Raw genomic sequence first — 27,593 nt, 5'->3', positions numbered from 1 at the left:
TCTGACACAATAGCACAAAAACAGCCACAGAAAATACGTAAATGAATAAGCATGGCTGTGTTCCAATGAAACTTTATTTAAAGACACTGGAATTTAAATTTCATATTATTGTTACATGTCATAAAGAAAACTATTCTTCTTTTAATTTTTTTAAAGCATTTTAAAATGTTAAAACTATTCTTAGCCTGTGGTGATAGGGGGAAAAAAAATCAGGGAAGTGGGTCAACTTTGGACCCTAGCTACAGTTTGTTAATTCCTGGGTAAGATAAACTTCCTAGAAGAGATCTAAATACTGGATCTTAGAATCTTGATGAAGGAGCATCTGAAAAGATGGTAACTTGGTGAGCAGGTACCAGGTGTTCCCTCTCATTCCATCAAAAAAATTCCCAGTTCTGTACATGGACTTTCTTTACACTTTTAATATTCAATGAACAGGAAAATATATAATGATTAAAAGCCACTAATAATTAAGTAATCCTTTTAAATAAATATGAATTTATCAATAACAATCTTTATATACATATATTCACAGTAGTACAAATGGATGCAAACATTTATTCAATCTACAAAGTTAAATGTGCATAAAATTCACTGGTTCACAGCGAAATGCTCAGAGTTGTCAATACTGTTCTATATGGTCATCAGTTCCTAGGATACAGCCAAGTAAGGCTTCTCATCTTCCAAACTGGACATCCTTAGTCATCAAAACATTCCATCATCAATGGTTACAATGGCTCTAAGTCTTCCTGTGACCAGAGCAAAGGACTTTGCTTTTCAGGGTACCTATTGTCTTTCATGGATGAAGAATGGGTTTTAGGGGTTCTCATAACAGATAGTCCTCTTTGATTCATCCTTGAGGGATTGGTGGTGGTGGGGAATAGAGGGATTTTATTGATGACAATTTAAAAAATAATAATAATAAAATAAAATATACAACTGAAAGGAAAGAAAAAGGAGATTCTTATACTTCAAAATAAAATTTGAGGGACTTTACTGGTGTTAAATTGATGAGACCTGGAAAACTATTTAGGAAAATAGTTTTTAAAAACAGGAACCATAGTCATCATCTGTCAGTATGAAAACCTACACCCTATGCAGGATTCTAATTTAGATCTTGTTTTGATATGACTGTAAAGATCTAGCCTTATAATAGAACTGTTCAAAAATCGACACATCTAACAGAGACCTTGGTTCATATCACCAAGGAACCCAAATCACAAATTTTCCCCCAAAGAAAGGTGAATTCAATCAGCAAAATTAGAAGCAGAGGAGGACTCACCTGAAACGGGTAAAAGTGCAGACTGTTATCTGGAGATGTAAGTGTATGTTCTGGAAGGAGAACGGGTCTCATTCTGGGCACTGGGAGGCACATTTAAGAAATCCCAAATCAAAATAGTGTCATCATGGGAACTGCTGATGATCTGAAACTCATCAAACTGTAGCCGAAACACACGTCCAGAATGTTCCTATGAAATATAACAGCTTAATGAAGAAAATGAGATCTTTACAATCCCTTGTATCTCACGAGGAATTCAGCACAAGCTGAAAATGCAGCTGCTTATCCAGGCTTAGTAATTTTCCAGAATTTACTGAGCTTTGTCCTTCACCCTAAGAACAAATACTTTTCTTTTCCTTCTAGGCCTTTTCTTTTATTAAACTTTGTATCCTAGATCCTGGCCCATTTATATGTCAAAGAAGATCAACTCACAAAGGACCTTAGAAAGGTAAACAAACAATATTTAATATCTATTCTTGATACACTGTAAAACCTAGAACAGGAAGGATACGTTGTCTTTTATTTAACACGACCAAGAATATCTATCTTAAACCACAGCCAACATCAAAATTCATGGTGAAACATTAAAGCATTCCCATTAAAATCAAGAAGAAAACAAGAATAGCCCCAACTACAGTCCTGCATGTTCTAGTAAAGCAAGAAGTAAAGAAATAGAAATAAAAAGCAAACTACTGAAAATAAGACAAATCTATCAGTATTTTCAAATGACTATCTCCTCAAAAATATAACAGAACCAACCAGACTGTTAGAAATAATGAGCTTGGTAAAGTTGCTAAAACAAAATTAACATATAAAAATACAGTATCCTATATGCCAAAGCTATAATCCATAAAATATAGATTGAGGGGAAATTCCACCTTAGAAGTATAAAACTTATATATATATCAAAATATAACACAACCACAGATAGCCACATTAAAAAATCTCCCAAACCTGCAGGAAGAAAACACTGCATGCTCTGTGAGGAGACCAGCCCACTTACAAATGAGGAAGCCTGTGTTCATATCTCAAGGCACATTATTACTCCCTCAGGAAAGAGCTCACAGTCACGTAAATGTCAAATATTCTCTGATTTTGGCTAAACAAAATTAACAGTGAATTTCTCTGAAGGCATGGTGTGAGATACAAGCTTCCTTGAGATACACCGAGACAAGGCCATCTGCAGATTGTCATCCTCCAGCATAGAGAGCCACTCCCCATTCAAGAGATCACTTACCACCAATGTGCGCAGACATAATGTGCTTGCGGGGGCTCGAGGGTCTAGAGCAGCTTGCAAGTCCCAAACTTTAATTTTCCTAGAAAGGAAAAAATGAGATGGTAATTAGTGAAAAAGTTAACATTTTATATATTGCTAAGCATTTCCTTGACAAAAAGGAGTGCATTTGAACTGCCTATTATAAAAGCTAATGCTTTTGTTTTTACAAATTATTTGAACCAATTACACTTGATTTTGGAACAACAACAAAAAAAAAGAACCTACACATTCTCAGAATTGCTGAAATTTTGAAAAAATATTATTTTAAAAGCGACAAGAAAACAACTTTAGGTTGTCTAAATTCAATTCCTAACTTGATAATCTATGTCACCAAATTCATTAATCAGGGGCTCTCTAGAGCTGAGTAGGTGCTGCTGACAGCTCTGCGTGAAATTCCAAGGATACCTTTCTCCAAATTAAGCCAGTGCTGAAAGTCAGTAATAGGAGTATAAACAGACCAACTAATCCATTTGTGAAGTATATATAAGGTCATCTTGAAAGGTTTACAATTGCCATTTGCTCATTTTAAAAGTTGTGAGGTGTTTTAAAGAGGATTTGTTCAATTTACAAAAAGGGGAAAGAAATTTATTATTGAACTCTCTCTACCTCTCTCTCTCTCTCTCTCTCTCTCACACACACACACACACACACACACACACAGAGCCTGGCTTAATTTAGGGCTAAGGCAAAGAACTGAATCCCCTCCACAGCCTAAGCTACTCCCAGAGTTTACAATGATGGTTAAAAGCATAAGTTTAGGAACCACAGTGGCTCTGCTTCTGTGTGACCTGGGGTAAGATTTAGTTCATCTTTCTGGGCCTGCAGGTTCTCATCTGACTGACCGGTATAATAATATCTAACATCTACCATTACATAAAAAGTACCTAGCACATGACCTGGCACATACAGAATTGCTTAATGTACAGCACTTCTTTTTCTTCTTGATACAGCTATAACAATGCATTTGAAAATCTGAAACACATACCCATCATAGGCCCCACTGACAATCCTCTTGTTATCAAACCGGATGCATCGGACCAATTCTTCATGTCCCTCTAAGACTCTTAAACAGGCGCCACATTCAATATCCCAGAGCCTTGAATGAAAAACAGATCCCTGTGAAACAATTTCCCAAACAATTCACACTATCCTCAAGTTCTTCATATCCGTCCCATACACATGAGGTTTTTCACTGTCCCTGAGTCCTTTATTTCTATTATCTCACTTCCACTCCACACTTCACATATAAAGCTACATGTGTACATTTACATCATTTGTGTTTTTAAGCACTAACTTAGGAGGAAGCCTTACTTTTCATTGTATTTCCTTATATACGGTTTGAAACCGTTGCTAATCATGTTCACGTGTTAGTATTTAAATAAGATCAACAAACAAGAAGCTTCAATCGTATTTAGTTCCTAGGCATTCTCCTGATATCTCAGTGGATGAAACCATGTAGCCAAATGGTTTAGGAAGGATTTTTCTGGGGAGACAGGGATTGCAGTATGGAGTACGAGGGTGGGGAGATACTACGTACAGCCAAGGGGTTAGGCTTCCACCCCGGGCACCTCCAGCCTCGAGGCCATGAGGCCAACTAAGGTTAGAACTGGTGGACTGGCATGGTGGTCTCCCTCTCCTGATGAGATTTAGGGACACCCCTTCCTTGATATATACTGTATACTAGGGTTGGCTGGTTTACAACGTCAGAGAGGGAGATTCATTAGGTATATGCAGTGTTTTGGAAGTATAAACCCATAGACCACACCAAGCCTTTTTCTCTGCATATGATTTATATAACAATTTTGGAATTAGGAATTTTTTCTTTTTTTTCTTATTATGATTGATTTTTCTACATTATTTGCAAAAAGAAATAACAGCTAACTAGCGTGTACAAAACAAACTAATTCTATCATGAATTTTTCTTAGGCTCTCCACCAGTAACTCCTATCATACACCCAATGAACACTGTACCACAGCTGCCCTCAGGAAATCTTAGTGTTAGTAATGAGTTTCTCTAACCTGTGATCAGAGCCATTCAGCACTGCCACTAGGACTCCAAAGTGGTTCCCTTCTATAAACTACAGAGCAACACACATTATTATTTTATAAAACCTCACAGATTACAATGAGGAAGTTAACTGTTTATTGTTGAAACATTAAGCAGTACCACAAAGCATGACAAACATAGTAGAACCAAGATTTAAGCTCTAAACTTAAATCTTTATGATATCTTAAAACCTAAGATGATAAAAGTTAACAGCAGTTACAGCGTTTTTGCTATTGTTTGTTTTCTTTTTTAATAATCTTGAACCCAATCTTTATTTTGCCCACACATTAGACATTTTGGTTATAAATGCCAAAATTATAGTGACTTATGTAAAGCTACTAGCCTGTATTGGGATATACGCTAGTAAAAATGACTTGGGATAATTAAATAAACATTTAAGAGATGTTCTTAATAAGATATAAAATGTCTGAGGTTAGTCATATTTACTAGAAAGCCAGGAGACTGAGTGTTAGGAAGAGAAAAGGGTGGTGAAACAAACTACCTAGCAGGAATGGATGATTTTGTAATACAGTCTTAGGAAACAAAAATAAAGTATACTCCCATCTGTTGGGGAGGAAGGTGGGAGCTCACAGGTAAGGGAAATCAGAGTGAGTGGGGCTAGAACGTTTCAGTCTGTTCTAAAGTGCTTGGGTATTAAGTGATCCTGGGTGGAGTTGAGGTTATAAAACGTTGTGTACCAGGGGAATCTTGGAAGAACACTCAGGGCATAGTTTTCCCACTTGAGTATGCAGAGCCAAATAGATTTCTAAAAGTTACCTAAAGCTTTCTCATCTGAAGCATCCCATTTACTCTGGAGTTGTTTGAGCATTAGGACTGGGAGATGAGCCAACACTATGGCAAAATAAGCCTGCCCTGTCAGCAGACTAATTTCTACCCACCTAATGGTATTATCTGATGATCCACTAACAACCAGCCGATCCCTGTACTGGAGACAGGCAATGCCTCGCTTGTGCCCATTGAGAGTACGAACAAATTCACAGGTACTCGTGCTCCAGACCTGTATAACAAATTAGCATTAGTTTTAAGAATGAACGCAGAAAAGTTCTCCCACAGTATACCTTTAGAAAAAAAGAGAAAGCATCTGAGAATGACTCAAATATGTGATTATAAAATACGGTGTCTTCTAACTCAAAGGTGGGAGGCTGGGGGACAAACTGGACAGCATGAAATTTTCTTGGCCACTCTAAGTGACAAAACTGGAATGAAATACGGAGGGAAGCAGTAAAGTCTCCAAACTTTGAGATATTTACAAAGAGAACATCTCCTGGATGGCCGAGACGTTCATTTGTCTGGAAGAAATAGTTTGGGCCAGATTTTATGTTTTTACATGAGCTGACAAGTCAAACCCAATGTAACTGATGTAAGAAAGCTTCGCCTTTCTTATCTTCCTCTTTCCCAGCATAGTTTCGTGAATAGCCCCATTTGTTTTGACTCATTACTCCTACTATTATGTATATGGAATATCATCTCTTTTATGAAATCATCTGCAAGACTTGGATGTTCATAGATATCTTAATATAAGACAAATAAGGAGATACAAAGCAATCTGAATTATTTTATCAGCTGCTTTTGTAGACGAATGGGATAAATACATATCCACGTGCAAAAGAATGGAGTTGGACCCCCCACCTCACACCATATTTAAAAATTTAATTCAAAATGGATCTAAGAACTAAATGTAAGAGCTGAAACTATATAACTCTTAGAAGAAAATGTAAGAGTAAATCTTTGTGGCCTTGGATTAAGCAATGGTTTCCTAGTACCACAAAAGTGCAAGCAACAAAAGAAAAAAATTAATAAATTGGACATCATCAAAATTAAAATCATTTGTGCTTCAAAGGACACCACCAAGAAAGTAAAAAAAATAAGCTTACAGAATGGGAGAAAATATTTGTGCAACATATATCTGATAAGGGACTTGTATCCAGAATATACAAAGAACTTTTACAACTCAACAATGAAAGGACAAATTACCAATTTTTTAAATGCGCAATAGATTTAAATAGACATTTTCCAAAGAAAGTATACAAATGGCTGATAAGCAAACAAAAAAAATACTCAATATCGTTAGTCATTAAAGAATATAAAGCAAAACCACAGAGATACCACTGCACACAATTAGGACAGCTATAATAAGAAAAACAGATAACAACAAATGTTGGCAAGAATATGGAGAAATCCTCTAGGCTGATATTATGAAACAGCTGTTTTGTAGTAAGGCCCAAACCCTCTTGACTTCCAGCCACTGGTCTTGTACCAAATAGTGTGACAGTGAGAGTTTACAAATTCTAGTTGTTCAGCTTCTACACTACCCACTCTAAAGTTTGATGCTACACTGCCTTTAATTTATAGTGCTAAATACCAGAATGCTATCTAGGACTGGTCATAAAAAGAAGGTTCTTTGAGTAAGTTCACATCCTCATACGCTACTGGTAGGGCTGTAAAATGGTACAGCCACTTTGTAAAACGTTTGGCAGTTCCTCAAAATGTTAAAGACAAAATCATCATCCCAAAAGAATTGAAAATACACTCAAAAACTTTTACACAAATGTTTATAGCAGCATTATTCATAATAGCCAAAAAATGGACACAACCAAAATGTCGATCGACTGATAAATGGATAAACAAAATGTGGTATATCCACATAGTGGAATTTTATTCAGCCATTAGAAGGAATGAAGTACTGATTATGCTACAATGTACATGGATGAACCTTGATAACTATGCTAAGTGAAAGAAGCCAGGCACAAAAGGCCACATATTGTATGATTCCATTTATATGAATGTTTAGAATAGGTAAATCCATAGAGACAGAAGGTAGACTGGGAGGCAAGAATGGGGACTGAATGCTAATGAATATGATGTTTTTATAGAGGTTGATTAAAATGTTCTGGAACTACACAGTAGTGATGTTATACAACACTGTAAATGTAGTAAATGCCACTAAATTGCACCCTTTAAAGTGCTGACTCTTACGGTATGGAAATTGTATCTCAGTAAAGCTGTTATAAAAATATAAGAAAGCTAAAATTCGAAAAAGTTAAGATGCATGTTGGAATCAGAACTGCATTTACCATATCCTATGAATCACCCTGGACTATAACTGCTTGTCACATACTTGCCTCCCACCCAGCACATGCTAAGCTTCTTGAAGGCAGGGTCATGTCTTGTTCATCATTATATCTCTAGCATCCAGGCCAAGGTCTGTGGCATGGCAAGCTTTCAAAATTAGATGAATAAGTCAAATCTAAGATCTGCCACTAACTAGCTGTGTGATCACCAACCCAATTCTTCAGTCTCTCCTGAGCCACATCTGTAAAATGGGGGCAATACCTACCTCGGAGTACCATAATACCTACTCAATACCTCAGAGTGCTGGGACAGTTAACTGAGATGGTAATGTAAAGCTCCTAACACACAGTACATGCTCAATAAGTTAGTTCTCTTCTCTTTAAAAAGGTGATCAAGAATGTCATTTCATGAAATAGAAGATTGTTCTCTCTTCTGGACCTGGGACTTCCCTTCCAACCTTGCTTAGGACTCTAGAAGCAGGTAGAGTGGGATGGCCTCAAGGGCTCATGAACACAAACATAGAAGAATTTAGATCTTGCCAGGTACCAGGTTGGCACAAGCCACCTCTGCTTTCTTTCTATTCTAAAATGGACAAGAGCAGACAGGGTTATAACACACTTACTTTGATGGTCCTGTCACCAGAAGCAGACACGATGTACTTATCGTCAAAGTCTACTACATTGACAGCAGCACGGTGGCCAACCAGGACCCGGCGTAAAGTGATATCGGTGGCAGAAGCCATGTCCCACACAGCAATGGAACGGTCCTTGGAACAGGTCACCATCAGTCCATTGCTGAAGCGTAAGTGCAGTACGGCTTCATTGTGGTGGATCAACGTGTTAAGAACTTCACCCGTGTTCACATCCCAGACTCTAGGTGGGAAGAGAAAAGGATGATGCTCAATTATTGAAACAGCCAGGAAAAGATTCTGGTATTGGATCACTGGTATCTGAGCTCTAGGTCCATTATTAAATGAACCTAAGGACATGCTTAAAAGGAGCCTCCAGAAGCAATTTCTTTATTTGCTGAGAAGTGCAGAGACAGTTTCAGAGAAGGCGGCTAATTCTGGCTCTGCTCAGGTTCAGGTGTATTTAACAGCCAGGTATTCAGGGATGGCGTTTGCAGGCTTGTGCTGATGGCAAAAAGTTAATCCTCAAGAAAGTGGGCTTTGCAGTGAGTCTGAGAGGACAAGAAGAAGAAGGCTTGGCCGGGCGCGGTGGCTCACGCCTGTAATCCTAGCACTCTGGGAGGCCGAGGTGGGCGGATCGTTTGAGCTCAGGAGTTCGAGACCAGCCTGAGCAAGAGCGAGACCCCATCTCTACTAAAAAAAAATAGAAAGAAATTATATGGACAGCTAAATATATATATAGAAAAAATTAGCCGGGCATGGTGGTGCATGCCTGTAGTCCCAGCTACTCGGGAGGCTGAGACAGCAGGATCCCTTGAGCTCAGGAGTTTGAGGTTGCTGTGAGCTAGGCTGACGCCACGGCACTCACTCTAGCCTGGGCAACAAAGTGAGACTCTGTCTCAAAAAAAAAAAAAAAAAAAAAAAAAAAAAAAAAAAAAGAAGAAGGCTTGATGGCTGAGGAATTAAGGATGGTTCCTAGCGTAGGGTTCTTATTGACCTCTGACTGACAGGCCTCTGAGTCTATTATTTCTCCACTGCAAACTGGAGATTGTAAGTCATGACGTCTCATCAGTCACCACACTCACATTTTATCTAGCTGTTTAAGGACAGAGCCAGGGTCTCCCAATTGGTTCACACTTAAAACACAAGAGTTTTTAGGGGGAGCCTTCCACATCATAGCTTTGCCTTGTCTGTAACCCCAGTCTCCTAAGAGGGCAAGTTCATACAGAGCAGAGGAGAAAACACTCAGGCCTGTAATGCTGAGACATGGTATCTGGCAGAAGTAGTGGCCTAGAAGCACTGAACCCAGGAAAGGATAGTAGCCGTGCTTCAAACAGGGTGAGTAAAGAGTCTAGGAGTGTGGCAAGAGGCTAGCAACCAAAACTAACTTAAGGAGAGGAGTGAAAAGGGGGAGAGCAGGGGAACCCAAGGATGGGATTCAGTAACTATTCCTGTCTTTTGGGTGCGTGGGCCTATAAAACAATTCTCTTCAAGTATTTGACTCAGCCCAGAAGAGGCATTTCCTTTCCTTCCACATTTTGTCCAAGCCACCAGCAGTCCAGCTGAGGCTTTACCACATGACCTCTAGCTCTGATGGACTCATCACCACACCCAACTCCAAAGCCCATCTGATGTGGGAAAATGTCCTTGTCCCAGAGAGATGGGAGTGGATCACAGTAACACTCCCTTTCTACTCTCAACTCCCAACTAACAGTCATTGCTTCCCTTCTACTAGGGAACATCACCATTTTCATCTTTATCACTCTGCCCGGGGAGGGGCGGGGGAGGGGGGCAACTGAAAACCAGTGTCTCCACTGCTAGAAAGGCCACATATACAGTCATGACCAATAACAATTAGAGGCTCAAAATTTACTATGTGACTCTGAGGAAATTATTTAACCCCTCTGGTCTTAGTTTTCTAATACAAACTATATTAATGAAGGTAATATCGATTTACTCAGAAAGGTTGATGTGAGAACTCAACAGGATAACATTATACAAAATATCTAGTATACTACCTGTCTCTCAACTTTTACTTTCCCCGTGTCCCTCAAAAGATTCTGCAAACTGCTTCTGATTCTTTCAGTATTTATAGGTTGGTGGCCATCACACTCTCAGAATAGCAGCCTTCCTTTTCTCTGCTCTGGACCACAGTTTCCCAAAAGGAGAAAGCTATGCTAATACTAGGTAATGTGTTCTTATAGGAAAGCATGTTGTCATCTGTATAATGTATGTCAATGGGAATAGGACACACTTAACAAAAATTAGTTTTCCTGCCTAACTTGCTCAAATACATCTACATCAAAAGTAATTTGAAATACAGCATGTAAAAATGCACGCAAAGTTTGTATGTGCCTATCAAAGAGGAGGGTGTGAATCTCAGCCTCTTCGTGGAAGGCATCTGAGGTTTAGACCAATGAAACCAGATCACTCACCTCACTGTAGAATCTGAAGAACCAGTTACAATGACACGTTCATCATACTGGAGACAGAGGACAGAGCCTGTGTGTCCTGTTAACACTTTCAAACATTCCAGGCTGGTTTTATCCCAAATCTATTGAGACAAGATCACACGAACAGTGACTCAGTATATCACATTTTGATGAATGTTACTGTCCCACCTTGTGATCTGAATCATAAAACAAAACACACCTGTGTTACAGTAAATAAGAAAAGTTAAATATCAAACAGGTAGGAAATGACAAATAAGAATAGGAGCAATACTAACTACCAGGATAGATGTGCCATTTTGTTTAATTTGTACCCTTAGCCATTGTACTCATTAGACTTCACAGCCTTATACAGGGGATTTTTAAAAATAAAATCTGTGAAAAGAGTTGGCTAACCCTCTGAAAAATGCTGTAACATCTATTAAGACCCTCTAAAAATACATACCTGTGTTTATTTATAAAAATTAAAAATAGAAAACAGAATGTTGGGCATTTCAGAAAAATCTCAAAGTAAACTAGAAGGTTTTTAATGATAAAATGCCATGCTTTATTACAGAGTTAAGCATTTTTAAAACTCAGAATAAAAACTGTCTATAAAGTGAAATAATGATGATGTATATTTAAAAAAAAGAAAAAAGATTCAAGGAAGTAAAATGTTATTAATGCTTGTTTTTTCTACTCTGTGTGTTCATTGTTCCCCTTCTTTTTACTGCCTCTATGAGATCTGCCTTTCTCAGAATGTCATATAGTTGGAATCACACAGTATGTCGCCTTTTTAGATTGGGTTCTCTCACTTAGTACTATGCATTTAAGGTTCATCCCTGTCTTTTCATGGCTTGATATATCGTTTTTTTTTAGTGCTGATAATTATTTCATTGTCTGGATATTGCAGTCTATTTATCCATTCACCTATTGAAGGACCCCTTGGTTGCTTCCAAGTTTGGACAATTATGAATAAAAGCGGCCATAAACGTCTGTGTGCATGTTTTTGTGTGGATATAACCTTTCAATTCCTTTGAGTAAATACTAAGTAGAGCAACTGCTAGATCATGTGGGATATCATTTTGCATTTCCACCAGCAATGGATGAGAGTTCCTGTTGCTCCACATCCTCAGAAGCAGTTGGTGTTGTCACTGTCATGGATTTTGGCCATGCTAACAGGTATATAGCAGTACCTCATTGGATTAATTTGCATTTCCCTGATGACTTATGACATAGACCATCTTTTCATATGCTCATTTGCCATCTGTCTATCTTCTTTGGTGAAATGTTTGTTAAGGGCTTTGGCCCATTTTTTAAACTGTGTTTTTTGTTTTCTTATTACTGAGTTTTAAGAATTGTTTCTATATTTTGTTTTTTTTTTTTGAGACAGAGTCTCACTCTGTTGCCCAGGCTAGAGTGAGTGCCGTGGCGTCAGCCTAGCTCACAGCAACCTCAAACTCCTGAGCTCAAGCGATCCTCCTGTCTCAGCCTCCCGAGTAGCTGGGACTACAGGCATGCGCCACCATGCCCGGCTAATTTTTTCTATATATATATTTTTAGCTGTCCATATAATTCTTTCTATTTTTAGTAGAGATGGGGTCTCACTCTTGCTCAGGCTGGTCTCGAACTCCTGAGCTCAAACGATCCGCCCACCTCGGCCTCCCAGAGAGCTAGGATTACAGGCGTGAGCCACCACGCCCGGCCTGTTTCTATATTTTGGATAACAGTTCTTTGTCAAATATGACTTTTGCAAATACTCTCCCAGTCTATGGCTTGTTTTTTCATCCACTGACAGTGTATCTTGATTAAAACTTTTACTAAAATAAAATAAAATAAATTTTATTAAAATTAAAATTTTTAATTTTAATCAAGCCCAACTTATGAATTCTTTCTTTCACAGATCGTGCCTTTGGTATTATACCTCAAAAGCCATCAACAAACTCAAGATTATCCAGATTTTCTCCTATGTTGTATTCTAGAGTTTCACAGTTTTGTATTTTACTTTAGGTCTATAATCTACTTTGAGTTAATTTGTGTGTTGTGTACATAGTCTGTGTCTAGATTCTTGTGTATGTGAGGGGGAGTTATGGATGTCTAGTTGCTCCGGCATAATTTGTTAAAGAGACTATCTTTTGTCCACTGCATTGCCTTTGCTCCTTTGTCAAACATCAGTTGAATATACTTATGTGAATCTATTTCTGGGCTCTCTATTCTGTTCCACTGATCTAGCTATCTATTCTTTTGCCAGTACCACATTGTCTTGATTACTATAGTTTTATATTAATTTTTGAAGTAGGGTGTAGGGTAGTGTTAGTCCTCTGACTTTGTTCTCTCTTTCAATAATGTGTTGGCTTTTGCCTCTCCATGTAAATGTTAGAGTCAGTTTGTCAATATCCACAAAATAACTTGCTGGAATTTTGGTTGGGATTTTGTTGAATCTATAGATCAATTTGAGAAGAACTGACATCCTCACAAAAGCCTTCCTACTCATGAGAATGAAATATCTCTCCATTTATTTAGTTCTTTGATTTCTTTCATCAGAGTTTGATAGTTTTCCTCATGTGGATCTAGTATGTATTTTGTTAGATTTATACCTAAGTATTTCATTTTAGGGAACTGCTAATATAAATGGTATTATGTTTTTAATTTCACTTGTTCATTGCTGGTGTATAGGTAAGCAATTAACTTATGTATATAAACCTAGTATCTTATAACCTTGATATAATCACTTACTAGTTCTAGAAGATTTTTTGTTGATGCTTTTAGTTTTTCTGCAATCATGTCATCTGCAAGCAAAGACAGTTTTATTTCTTCCTTCCCAAACTATCTTTTATTTCCTCTTCTTGTGTTAACGGAAGCTAGCACTTCCATTACAATGTTGACATCTTTGCTTTATTCTCGATCTTAGTGGCAAAGCTTCTAGTTTCTCACCATTAAGTATGATGTTAGCTATAGGCTTTTGGTAGATACTCTGTATCAAGTTGAGGGAGTTCTCCTCTACTCATCATTTACTAAGGATTTCTTATCATGAATAGGTGCTGAATTTTGTCAAACGATTTTTCTGCATCTATTGATATGATCAGGTGATTTTCTTCTTTGGCCTACTGATATGATAGATTACATCAATTGATTTCTGAAGGTTAAACCAGCCTTGAGTACCTAAGATAAATCCCACTTGGTTGTGTTGAATAATTCCTTTTTAGACATTGTTGGATTCGGTTTACTAACATTTTATGGAGAATTTCTGTGTCTACGTTCATAAGCAACATTGGTCTGTAGTTTTCTTTTCTTGTAATGTGTCTGGTTCTGCTATTAAGGAAATGCTGATCTTTATAGAATGCGTTGAGAAGTATTCCCTCTGCTTCTATCTTCTGCAACAGATTGTAGAGCTGGTATAATTTAAATGTTTAGTAGAATTCACCAGTGAACCCATCTAGGCCTGGTGCTTTCTGTTTTAGAAGGCAATTAATTATTGATTCAAGTTCTTTAACAGATAAAAGCCTATTCAGATTGTCTATTTGTTGTTGTGAGTTTTGGCAGATTGTGTCTTTCGGAGAATCGATTCATTTCATCTAAATTATCAGGTTTGTAGGCACGGAGTAGTTCACAGTATTCCTTTATTATCCTTTTTGTGTCCGTGGGCTCTGAAGTGATGTCTCCCCTTTCATCTCTGGTAATAGGAATTTGAGTCATTTTTTTTCTAAGTTAGGACAACTAGAGGCTTATCAATTTTACCCAGCTTTTCAAAGACCCATCTTTTGGTTTCATTAATTTTCTCTGTTGAGTTTCTATTTTCAATTTCATTGATATCTCTGCTCTAATTTTCATTAATTCTTTTCTTCTGCTTATTTTGGATTTAGTTTGCTCTTCTTTTTCTAGTGTCCTAAAGTGGAACCTTAGATAACCAATTTTAGATTTTTCTTCTCTTCTAATATATACATTCAATGCTACAAAATTCCCTTTAAGCTTTTAATGCACCCCACAGATTCTGACAAGCTGTATGTTCATTTTCATTTAGTTCAAAAGATTTTTAAAATTTCTTTTGAGATTTCTTCTTTGACTAAAGTGTTACTTAGAATTGTGTTATCTAATCTACAAGTATTTAGGAATTTTTCCAGCTATCTTTCAGTTATTGATTTCTAGTTTAATTCCATTATGATCTGAGAGTAGACATTATATAATTTCTATTCTTTTAAATTTGTTAAGGTGCATTTTTACAGCCCAGAATGTGGTGAATGTTCCATGTAAGACTGAAGATTGTGCATTCTACTACTGTTGAATGAAGCAGTCTATAGTCTACACTAAAAAGACTACATTACATCCAGTTGGTTAATGGTGTTGCTGAGTTCAATTATGTGCTTACTGATTTTCTGCCTGCTGAGTCTGTTCTCATAGAGACGTGTTGAAGTCTCCAACTACAATAGTGAATTCATCATTTCTCCTTGCAGTTCTATCAGTTTTTATGTCACACATTTTGACATTCTGATGTTAGGACTGTTACATCTTCTTGGAGAACTAACCCATTTATCATTATGCAATATGCCTCGTTACCTCTGATAGCTTTACTTGCTCTGAAGTCTACTCTGTCTGAAATTAATATATCTATTCCTGCTCTCTTTTCATTAAGAGTTAGCATGGTATATCTTTCTCCATCCATTTACACAATCTATGCATCTTTATATTTAGAGTGCTTTCCTGTAGACAACATATAGTTAGGTCTTGCTTTCTGATCTGCTCTGACAATCTCTATCTTTTGATTGGTACACTTAAATTAGTAACATTCAAAGTGATTATAAATATAGTTGGATTATAAATATAGTTGTATCTACCATTTTTGTTACTGTTTTCTATTTCTTGCCCTTGGTCTTTGTTCCTATTTTTCTGCCTTTTCTGGGTTTAATTGAGCATTTTATATGATTCTATTTTCTCTCCTTAGCATATCAGTCATACTCTTTTTTTTTTTTTTTTTAATGGTTGCCCTGGAGTTTGCAATGAACATTTACAACTAATCCAAGTCCACTTCCAAATAACAGTATACTGCTTCACAGTTAGTGTATCTTATAATACTAATCCCTCCCTTCCATCCCTCGTATCACTGCTGTCATTTTATTATCTTCACTTTTGAAGGATAATTTTGTAAGACACAGAATTGTAGGTTGGTAAATTTTTTTCTCCCAAAACTTTAAATATTTCACTCCAGTCTCTTTTGCTTGCACGGTTTCGGAGGATACAATTCTTAGCTTTGATCCTCTATCAGTGTTTTTTTCCTGACTTTTTTCAGGATTTTTTTCTTTATCTTTGATTTTCTGTAGCTTGAATATGATGTGCCTAGGTGTAGTTTTTTTGGCATTTATCCTGATTGGTATTCTCTGAGCTTCTGGAACTGTGGTTCAGTATCTGACATTAATTTGGGGAGATTCTCAGTCATTATTCTTTCAAGTATGTTCCTTTCTCTCAATCTTCTTCTGATATTCCCATTATATGAATGTTAAACCTTTTGCAGGTGTCTCAACAGTTCTTGGATATTCTAGGGTTTTTCTTTTCCAGTCCTTTTTCTGTTTGCTTTTCAGGCTTGGAGATTTCTGTTGAGCTATCCTCAATCTCAGGAATTCAGAGATTCTTTCCTCAGCTGTGTGTCTACTAATAAGCCCATCAAGAGTTTTCTTTGTTTCTACTATTACAGTGTTTTTGATCTCTAGCATGTCTTTCTGGTTCTTTCTTAGAAATTTCCATCACTCTGTTTTTATTGTCTATTTTTGCACACTTTCTACTTCACCCATTAGAGACCTTATCATATTGATCACAGTTGTTCTAAACCCCTACTTTGATAATAACAACATCCCTGTCATATCTGAGTCTGGTTCTAACACACTGTCTCTTCACACTGTGTTTTTCATCTTTTAGTATGCCTTGTAATTTTTTCTTGAGAGCCAGACATGAAGTACCGGGTAAAGGAAATGCTATAAATAAACCTTCAGTAATGTGGTAGTAAGGTGGGGGAAGAAGGGGAGCATTCTATAGAACTATAGTCCAATATGATTGGGTTTCAGTCTTTTAGTGAGCCTGTGCCTCTAGGCTGTGAACTAAACAAGTGCTTCTCAGTTTCCCCTTACCCCTTTAGGTGGGACCAAATGGTTAGAGGGGGCTGGAGTAGGGTATTTCCCTTCCCCCAGGTCAGTCAGGCTCTGATAAAACTTCAGCATGATAGGCTCTGCTTAAATTAATTTCTCCTGAAGGTAGATCTGGTTAAGAATATAATACTCTGATGTATATTTCAAAATGGCTTCTTTTTCCCTCTCCCTGCTAGAAAGACAAGGAGATTTTTCTCTGATAATCACTGTGAGAACTGGTAGAGCCCTGGAGGTAAAACCCTGATGACTGGGTTCTCTTGGAATTTTTATTTCTCAGACTTGTTGACACTGAGCCTCCAGCAATTTGTCAATTACAATTCAGGTTAGCCTACCCAGGCATTGGTTTTCATGGATGTTTCCCCTGGTGGGTTTCTGCTCTGGTAAGTTTTGATTTTCTTTATTTGCCTGTCTGCCTCTCCAATTTGGGGGGCAGTGGTTTCTCCTGTGACCTCACTTCTCTTAGGGATCTAAGCAGAGTTGTTGATTTTTTAGTCTGTCCAGAATTTTACTTATCAGGACAGAGTGCCAACTTCCAAACTTCTTACCTGCCAAACCCTCTCCCTTCTTTTCATCTTTCCAGTGCTTTCCACGTTTTCAATATTGTCCATATTTAATGGAAGATAAAAATTTATTTTTTCAAAGACAGACTCTATGGACCTACTTCTTGACTTGTAAAATAATACTATCATAATTTGCAGTGTCCCTAAAGTTTAATGCTAGTAGACAAGATTTTACAAATATTATAGACTTTTAAATTTCTAGGCTGGGCATGGGGACTCACATCTATAATCCCAGCACTTTGGTAGGCTGAGGCGGGAGAATCACTTGAGCACAGGAATTTTAGACAAGCCTGGGCAACGTGACAAGAGCCCATCTCTACAAAAAAATTTAAAAATAAGAAATAAATTAGCTGGACATGGTGGCGTACACCTGTAATCCTAGTTACTTGGGAGGTTGAGGCAGGAAGATGGCTTGAGCCCAGAAGTTCAAGGCTGCAGTGAGCTGTGATCAGGCCACTGCACTTCAATCTGGGCAACAGAGTGAGACCGTATCTCTAAAAAAAAATTTTAAATAAAATAAAAATAAATAATAAATAGCAAAGCTTACTTTTAATTTCTAACTTAATGGATCCTACCTGAGGTATTTTAAAAGTGATCAGCAATTAAAGATTGGTGCAGAATCAAGTACCAAAGGTTTACAACCACTGGTGTAGATAATTTGTCTAAAGTGTATTTCTGCTTTACTGTTCTATGTCTTATGAATCAAACATAAGCCTAATTCAAACATGGGTGTGCCTCTATTCAGAGAATTCTTCAGAAAACACATCCAACGTAAATGAATTACAAGCCCACAGCCAGTCTATGCTTTGACAAAGTTGTTATAAACCATTCCTTAAATGTCACTACCAAAATTAAATAGTAACATATGTCACTCTTTCAAGAGTATATTGGTGGCTACAGGTTAGGGCTATCAATTAAGTATTACATAGAGTTCTTGATCAAATAAGTTTTTGGACCTGGGAAACACTAGGTGTCTCTATTGTAGGCCTTTTCAGAGCCTTTATATGCTACTATCCTATGAATTTCTAAGGGGAAGATAACAGCATTCAGTGTTATCTAAACTTCTTTGAAGAGCATTATTCTTTGCCTAGAATGCCTATTAACATCCTTTAGATTCCCATCCACAGAATACCTTCTGGCAAATACTGCCATACGCATAGGAAACCAACAAAACAGTTTCTTTATATTTTATAATTCAGATCTTTTGCCCTAATTAGCTGAATTACTAAAACTCCACTATTGTTTTAAAACAAAACAAAAAAATTTTAAAAACCAAACAAAAAAACTTTATTTCACCCAAAGTAAAACAATACAGAAAACAGTGCCAAGATGAAGAAGGCCCATTACAACCTATTTCTCCTGATTACAACTAAACACTCTAGACAAAATACAAAAATTAAGTAGCTGAGGACTCTGAAAAGTAAGGGGGATGGAGAGAGAGTAGGTGGATTGTAGCAAGGAGTCAAAATCTGGAGAAGCAATCTGCATGGGGTGAGTTTACCATTCATTTTTTTGTTGTTTTCTCTTTTCTTTCTATTGTGGCTTTGGCTCAAAGGCAGGCCCCAACCAGGAAGCTACACAGTGAAACAGTGGCACAGGCAGCTAAAATTCTGAGAGAAACCACTTTCTGTCTGTACACAGGGGCTGGAAAAAGGGACCCTCCTCATGAGCCAAAGAATGTATGGAAGACATCCATGTGAGAGATTTCTCACATGGCTTTGACCTACAGACAGGTCCAAGTCATGGAGAAGCATTACAGAACAATGGAAAAGATAACTAAAATTCTAAGAGAAACTCCACTTTTCTGGCCAGAGGAAAATGAAAAAAGTGTCCCTGTGGGCCAAAGTGACTTAGGGAAATCTAACAGGAAAGAGACCAAAAAAAAAAAAAAAAAAGGAAAAGAAAAGGAAAAAAAATGACCAGGCTTACCCTTTAGCTGTGCATGCACAGGACAGACTGAACCAACATATCAAAGGCTGTAAAAAGTGAGCTGATATTTAAACCATTGCTGAAGTCTCAAACTAAACTCTGAGTAGTACAAGCCCAAAACAGGACCAAAGTAGCATGGCAAAGGCTTTGAAAAGTGGAAGAGATTAGAACCATCCCTCCCAACACCTCTGGTAAAGTCAAGGCAGAACTACGTTCTGAAGCTAACTAGCTTGATGATTTGCTTAAAAATACACTCACCTACAAACATTTTCCAGAGGATTATAACAGGATCCATAGTCTTCACAACATAATATCCACTATGTCCAAGATACTATTTAAAATTACTTAACATACAAAACCAAGAAAAATCATCAATTCTCAGGGGATTAGACAATCAACAGATGTCAAACTGGAGATTACCCAGATGTTGACATGGTTAAAGACTTTAAAAGCTCGAGGTGAATGAGAAAGAGAGAAATTCTCAGCATGGAAATAGAAACTATAAAATATAAAATCTGCAATAAAAAATTCACTTGATAAGGGGGGGCAACAGCAGAATAGAGATGAGAGATAAAAAATTCAGTCAACTTAAAGAGAGACCAATAGAAATTATCCAGAAAAGAGAAGAAAAAAGATTGAAAAAATGTGAGACAACATCAAAAGATCTAACATTTATGTGATTAGAGTCTCAGAAGGAAAAAAGAAGGAAATTAGCACAAAAAAAATTTGGAAAAATAATGGCCAAAGACTTCTGAAATGTAGTGAATGAAAGACATACATTTACAGATTTGAGAAGCTCAATGAAAGACTTCTTAGATATAGGCAAAAAGAGCATGATCCATAAAAGAAAAAAACCAGTAAACTGGACTTTACCAAAATTGAAATCTTCTGTTCTATCAAAGAGATCATTATGAAAATAAAAAGACAAGTCACAGATTGGGAGAAAATATTTGCAAAACATATCTAGCAAAGGACTTATATCCAAAATATATAAAGAACTCTATAAACTCAATAATAAGAAAGATCTGAAAAGCAACTTCACCAAGGAACATAAAGATGGTGAAAAAGCACAAGAAAAGATGCTCCCTATCATCAGGCACTGGGGAAATGTGAATTTAAAGCAAACTGAGGTATGTCTAAACACCTATTAGAATGGCTAATATTTTAAAAAACTGAGACTATCAAGGGCTGGCAACAAGGCCGAACAAAAAGAATTCTCATATATTAGTGATGGGAATGTAAAATGGTATAAGCACTTTGGAAAACAGCTTGGCAGTTTCTTAGCAAGTGAAACATACATGCATGCACCATGAGCCAGCAATCCCAGTCCTAGGTTTTCACCTAACAAACTGAAAACTTACATTCCCATAAAAACCTACATGCATACCTTTATAGTGGCTTTATTCATAATTCTGAGAAACTGAAAACAACACAAATGTCCTTCAAAAGGTAAATGGATAAGCACAGGAAAGGAAAAGGGTAGGACAAGGGAATTGGGGGCAATGAGAGAATGGTTCTGTATCTTGATTGTTGTTTCAGTTACATACTTCTGTGTTTTTGTCAAAACTCATAGAATTTTACACCAAAAAGTGTACTTCTTTGTATGTAAATTATAACTTAAAAAAAAATTCAATGTTTTTTTAAATATAAGGAAATAAGCTACAAATAACATATAAAACAAAATCTGTCAGATCAGATTTATTACAGGGAGAAATCATCCAGTTTGTCTATTACTGAGAAGTGAATGAAAACAGTATAAATTGCTCTATCATTCTCTTGTATTATTATCTGAATCCTTCTCAGAAACCATAAAAGGTAATGACTTTGATTTACAGGCAAACTAGCAACCCTCTCACCAGCAAGCAAAGTAATCAGGAGCCCTGTGATACTGGGATATTTTCTATTTACACCTAACACAGAATACAGAATGTGAATGGGCTTAGAGGCAGATAAGAAGTGAGACAATCCAGGTCTTGTGTTTGCTATGGGGAAATGCTCTGGCTCTAGTTCTGTAGAGCCACACTGCCAAAATAGAGTGGAAGAGATAAAAACCAATCTGAAGTAAATGGAAAGATTGTCACATCCAGTGTCTAACACATAACCACGATTCTAAAAATAATACATACAAAATTGTCATTCACCTTAATAGAATTATCTCGTAGGCCACTGATAATCTTTTCATCATCGTACTGTAAACAGTAGACACCTTTACTATTTTCAGAGCGGCACTGAATCCTCTGCAAGTTGTGTCGTCCACACCGCCAGTTAGATTCTATAGTCTAGGGAAAAAAGGAGGCAAGAGATGAGTTTTTATGAATCAACTGTTCTATTAGGCTTCAGACTTTGGCGTTGCTTCCAGAAACAGCATACCACTGATACCCCAATCTTGGTTTGCATAAATGTCTGTGAATAGGAATCATGCTCTTTTCCAAGTAAAACATTAGCCCAACAATGTTTTTTCTCAAACTTTCCCTGCCCGTTTGGCAACTACCACAGGATTTCCTATGAGTTTTGGGTTGGGTTTGGGGAAAAAAATAAATAATGGCCTAGACAGAATTCAATATATGTTTAAAGAATGCCATTTGTACCCAACACACACAAATAAATAATAACCCATTGTGTTGCTCCCTAATGCCAATTAAAATACTTGGCAAAAGACTGCCATCACCATTAATAAGCATATATTGACAATCTACATATCCAAACAAAGCATTGTCTTGATCACTGAGATATTGAGCAACTACTATACCAACTACATAGAAAGAATTTTGTTTGTTATTTTTAATCTCCCACCAGACTGAAGTTTCTTCAGAGTAAGAATGGTACATTTAAGCCCTGGATTCTTATTCTTTTATCATTCATGCAACGTTTGCTGAGATGTTAATATAGTCCAGGTATTGTGCTAGGCACTGGGGATACAAAGACCAACAGGAAGCTACTGCATTCAGGGCGGCGGCACTCCAGTATCTGCAACTAGATATACTCTAAGTTTATTTGGTTAAATGATCCATGCAATAACCTTGGAAGGAAATCCTTATTATCTCCCTTTTACAAACAAGGAAACAGTTTAATTTGCATACAGCCACAAAACCAGTGCATGAACCTACTGGAAATCGTACCCAGTTCTTTCTGACTCTGAGCCCGTGCTTTTGCTACTAAGACATTCAGTGCCTATGAGGAAAGATGGTCCTAGCTCTTGAGGTAATGCACACAGAACATAAGAAGACCAGAAATAATTCCAGATAAAATATAAGTACCAAATGAATGTAAAAGAAAAAAAAAAAAAAAACTGTTAAGTGCCGCAAGACTTGAGATAAAGAACACTATGGCCTGACACCACTGGGCCAAGTTTAATGAGGAAGTGGGTCATGCCCAGAGCACGAAAAGACCAAATCTCTGGTAGAAGATATGAGGGATTTTTCAGGATCAAAAGATACAATGTCTCTATTAAGAGCAACGAAAGTCTGAATTCCTGATCCTTGAAATTGGGGGACAACAGGGACTATAATAACTGGTTACACTCCGGTTCAAGATACAGTTTGAAAGATTATTATTCAGTAGCTCATTATCTCTGAGCAGCTAAAAGTTTAATTACTTGCTTTGTTAAGAAGGAGATAATTCTCATCTTTATTTACAATAAGCACTTAATTACTGGCTCAGCTTACATCTAACAAACCATATTTCCTCTTATTTTGAAGGCAGTACGCTTCTGTACACTGTACTATAAAACGTTAAAATTTATTGAATGCTACGTGCCAGCACTAATCTTTCCTAACACTATGCTATGCGCCTTATATATTTTGCAGCTAATTTAATTATCATAACTCTGAAGCAGGAATTATTGTCCATATTTTACAGAAAAAGAAACGGAGGGTTGGAGATGTATTTTAAAGGAAATGTTTCCATCGTTTTATGGCCCCAGTGCTTAGCAAGGGTCCCGGAACTAGGACAGAGCTTCCACACACATCTGTGAGTGCGGGCAGGACGGCATACTTCCAACACCGAAGGGATGCCAGGAGGTGCCATGGAGATGCCAGGAGACGCCATTCTGCCACCGAGACAGCACTTCCTATTCTGGGTCATCATGTCTAGTAACTTGGTAGAATGTCAGACACGAAAGACCACACTGCTAAACCAAAAAAATTAATTCACCCCACCTCTGCTACCTCTATGAAGGTAGACAACAGATCTGTCTGAACAAGCAACTTTTTAAAAGGGGTCAAGAATATAATGCATTTCTTAAACTCAACTCAATGCTTGGGATAATTTGGAGAAACAATGTATTTTCAGGTAGTGACTGAGCCACCTCAGCATGCTAAGCATTCCAGGAAAATGCTGACTTAGAAGGCAGATGTACTGGTAACAAGTCTAATTTGTGGCCAGTAACTCTTGGCAGTGGTTGCCAGTGCTCAGGCTATATCCTCTGGAGGCCCACAGAGTTGCTGCAGAATACATGACTTCATATGAACCTAAAGTATTACAAAGATGAATATACCTCATGGCTTACATATATATCAGCTGTTATTTTTAAAATCATATAGCGGTCAGCTGTGGTGGCTCATGCCTGTAATCCTAGCACTCTGGGAGGCCGAGGCGGGAGGACTGCTTGAGGTCAGGAGTTCGAGACCAGCCTGAGTGAAAGTGAGACCCAGGTCTCTACTAAAAATAGAAAAAATTAGCCAGGCGTGGCAGTGTGTGCCTGTAGTCCCAGCTCCTTGGGAGACTGAGGCAGGAGGATCGCTTGAGACCAAGAGTTTGAGGTTGCTGTGAGCCAGGCTGATGCCACAGCACTCTAGCCTGGGTAACAGTCTCAAAAAAAACAGAGTCTGTCTTTAAAAACAACAAAAAATGTTCATATAGCTGTTCCTAGGTTTAAAACGTATGCAATTGCTTTACAATGCTACTGAATCAGTTAGTAGCTTTGTCATTCCATGCATTTTAATGAATAGAAAAAGCACATTTACTACCACATTGGAGTTTCAGGGGGGAAATTTCTTTTTTAATCTAGAAAGAGGGGGTGGGGGAAATCCCCATACCAAAAAGAATTTCCCACAGGTTCTCCCACTACTGTAATATGTTTTCTAGAACTGGGTGACTTGGTTACTATCTTTTACTATACCTAAAGTCCTGAAGTCAACAGCAGAGAAGACAACAGAGAGGAGCTGGAGTCAGGCTGCAGGGTCAGCCTGTGAAACATCACTCCTTGAGACGTCTGGACAGAGAACAACACCCGACATTGACCTTCAAACAAGAGCTAGAGGACAGGATATCAGCTCTGCTATTTAATAGACAGCACACTTTCATTCTAAGTTGAATGGAAGTTAGTAACTGGCTTGGCTTCTTTACACTTTTTATAAAGAGCCTAATTCTCTCAAATACATTTCTGAATTTTAAAAGAAAAAGTATGCCAAATAATTCCTGATGTGCCATTTTAGGAAGTCCCCACTTAGGGTGGTTTTAAAAACCATTAGTTTTCTGAATCCCAAGACAAGTGCAGCTTGTTCTGAAAAGCATGAGAACCAGATCAGTGAGTCGATGGCTTTGCTGCACACCAACCCTGGGTAATTCCTGAGACTGCGCTGTTCTCAATTCCCAAGGCCACCCACACAAGCAAGCAGCACTTCTGCTGACCAGGCCTGCCCAAGACACTACTCCCATGTCTGACAGCCTCGACTCTTGCTTAAATGCTTATAAGCCAGGTTTTTTTTAGAAAAACTAGAAAACTAGACCTTTAAAACTGGCAGGCAGCCCATTGTGGCAGCAAATACTAAGGTCAAGTAGCAGCTTTGGCAAATGGCTTTCACTGTCTGAGCAGCAGTTTCCTCCTCTGTGAAAAATGGCAGTATCTGCTCTCTCAGAACTACTGTAAGGTTCAAATGAGATTACATACATAAAGTTCTCATCATAGTGCCAGCAAATGGTAGCAGTTATGTTCTTCCTCAGTCCTTGAAAACACTGACCAAAAATAGTGGGCTGTGAACAACAACAACAAAATCTTCTAGCCAAACTGCCAGGAATTGTTGTTTCAGTCTAGGCTGATATTTATTGCTAATAAGCCTGAGCTTCCTTAACCATTCCCAGGAAGGGGTGCAGCCTTGAAATGGAATTCAGTTGTTATCTTAATGTCAGCAGCAGGGATGCAGGTCATACACAGGTGCACCTCTTTACGTATGTGGCTACCTACCATTTCACTTAGCCATCATGTGGTATGGCTACTGTAGAGGAATATTTCATGTTTTTGAGAACTTGTAAAATCCCCTTACCTTATTCTGTGCAAGTTTTCAAAACACTGGGAAAGTAGCCACGATACACAGAGTATACACAGGCATTTAAATTGGCAACAGAGTAAAAACAGATGTCTGAGTATGGAGGAATAACATTATTTTTAGAAGCCAAAACACAACTGGGTGGTGGGCAAGCTTCGACATTTTCTGGTCAGGACAATGTTAATATCAAGTTTGCAAACCACAAAAAAGCTCCCCACTTTCCCTGAATAAAATGTGGCTTATTATAAGGTGCAATACAACACATCATCATTCTCCCAGTGGGCTGTTCAAGAAGAACACTTCAAAGGCTTCCATGCAGTGAATAAAGAGAAGAAAAAGGTATATTACACGAAGGAGTCTGTCGCTATTCTGAAACGGCAAAAGAGAAAAATCTAAGTTCAAAACATCAGAACTCAGTGACTACGTCTGTTACAACAACTCTCTTGGACACTTGGTGGCATGACAGAATGGAAAGAGCATGGGCTTTGGAGTAAGGATCTCAGCTGTAACAATTTGAGGATTAAATTAAATCACTGTGGCAAAATACCCAGCAGTAAGCCCACTACAATAACAACAACAACAACAACAACTAGGACTCCAGATAGCAAAAGAGAATATAAATATGGCTGCTTCTTTTAGGAGTAAGCCTCAGGTTTATCTCCTCAGTTCAGAGACCCTGTAAACCCTCCGTATGTGAGGCAAGCACACCAGGAGAGATGAAGCTTTGCAGGAAGCTAAGAATGCATACCTATTCTTCCCAAACTGCATTTCTCACATCCTCATTTTCTGAATAATAAGAGCTGGCCACACTAAACCAGGTTCTCTACTTTTTCCTTAAAATGTAGCCAATTTGTGGTGGGTCAATGTAGTACAGCAAGTTCAGAGATCAACATTTCCTCTCTGTTCATCAGAGCCAAATCTAGGAATAGATGGATTATAGGAGCCAGCATGTGAGCTATGCTGTCAAGGTAGAAGAAGAAGGAAAAAAAGAAAAAGCTTGTGAACCGGTAACCTTGCAAAGTATAAGGGAAAAAACACAAGAGACTCTGAAGCTGTGTATGGACAATGGGGGAGGGAGGGGGACATAAACATCCGCCTGACATTCTGGATATAATAATTTATCTTTTGGCAATGTGCTTAAAACCTTTTATAAAGCACTGTCTTTCCTGTACCTAAACTAAAACAAGGCCAACTAATCTTAACTTATATCATTTCTTTTCAACTAACAATCAAGGAAACTGAGTATTCACCCAACTAGAGAAAGAAGACCACCTTGAAATTCTGCAGGCATAAAATAACATGCTTCTTTCTCCCTCACTTCTTGAATTTTCTACTTTGAAAATGACAATGTTAAGCCTAGAGCTACACACACCTCGGTTAAAATCCCATCCCATATCTTCTACTGAAATGTGTAACAAGTTCTAAAACTCCTTTTAGTCTCAGTTTACCCTTATTATAAATAGGGATAATAATATGTACCTTGTTGTATAAATTAAATGCAATAATCTACGTAAACCACCCAACATAGTTCATGGTATACTGTAAGGGCTCAAAAGAAGGTGCTTAAAATTACTATATTCTGCTTATGAGGGTTTCATACTAGCCACATGGGCAGAGCCAAGCCTGTGCGTCTCTCTCATTTGATCCACAGATCACTGAAAGAACCCTCTACATGTATGTCTACCCTGGACACAATAAAACATACTCCCAAAACAGAAGTAAAGAATTCTATTTTGATGTGGTACCAGTGATCTGTATTATAAAAAAAATGTATTACTGGCAGAAGAGTATAAGGTTGATCACAAACTTTATTACACACTAGCTATGTGATCTTGAGCAAGCAGTTTAACCTTTTTAAGCCTCAGTTTCCTCAACTTTAAATAAAGACTTGGCTCACCTTTCAAGTTTTGCCCAGAATGTGAAATGAGAAAATGTATTATAAAGTGCTTAACAAA

General features: G+C 37.6%; 1 protein-coding gene across 10 annotated transcripts in view; it reads right to left on the bottom strand.

Annotated features, from left to right (window-relative positions):
- The window catches only part of FBXW11 (F-box and WD repeat domain containing 11), a 116,102-nt gene that overhangs the window by 7,680 nt on the left and 80,829 nt on the right, over positions 1-27,593 (bottom strand). For all 10 annotated transcript variants that reach the window (XM_069484198.1, XM_069484202.1, XM_069484201.1 and 7 more), the window contains 7 exons: positions 21,514-21,651; positions 10,756-10,874; positions 8,315-8,564; positions 5,499-5,617; positions 3,538-3,648; positions 2,514-2,592; positions 1,280-1,466 (listed from right to left, as the gene is read on the bottom strand). In XM_069484198.1, the coding sequence (XP_069340299.1) occupies positions 1,305-1,466; positions 2,514-2,592; positions 3,538-3,648; positions 5,499-5,617; positions 8,315-8,564; positions 10,756-10,874; positions 21,514-21,651 (978 nt within the window). In that variant the 3' untranslated portion in view covers positions 1,280-1,304. The remainder of the gene's footprint in view (positions 1-1,279; positions 1,467-2,513; positions 2,593-3,537; positions 3,649-5,498; positions 5,618-8,314; positions 8,565-10,755; positions 10,875-21,513; positions 21,652-27,593) is intronic.

Source organism: Eulemur rufifrons, chromosome 10, assembly GCF_041146395.1.
Source record: "Eulemur rufifrons isolate Redbay chromosome 10, OSU_ERuf_1, whole genome shotgun sequence".
Lineage (NCBI taxonomy): Eukaryota > Metazoa > Chordata > Mammalia > Primates > Lemuridae > Eulemur > Eulemur rufifrons.
This window is presented reverse-complemented; position numbering and strand designations above follow the sequence as displayed.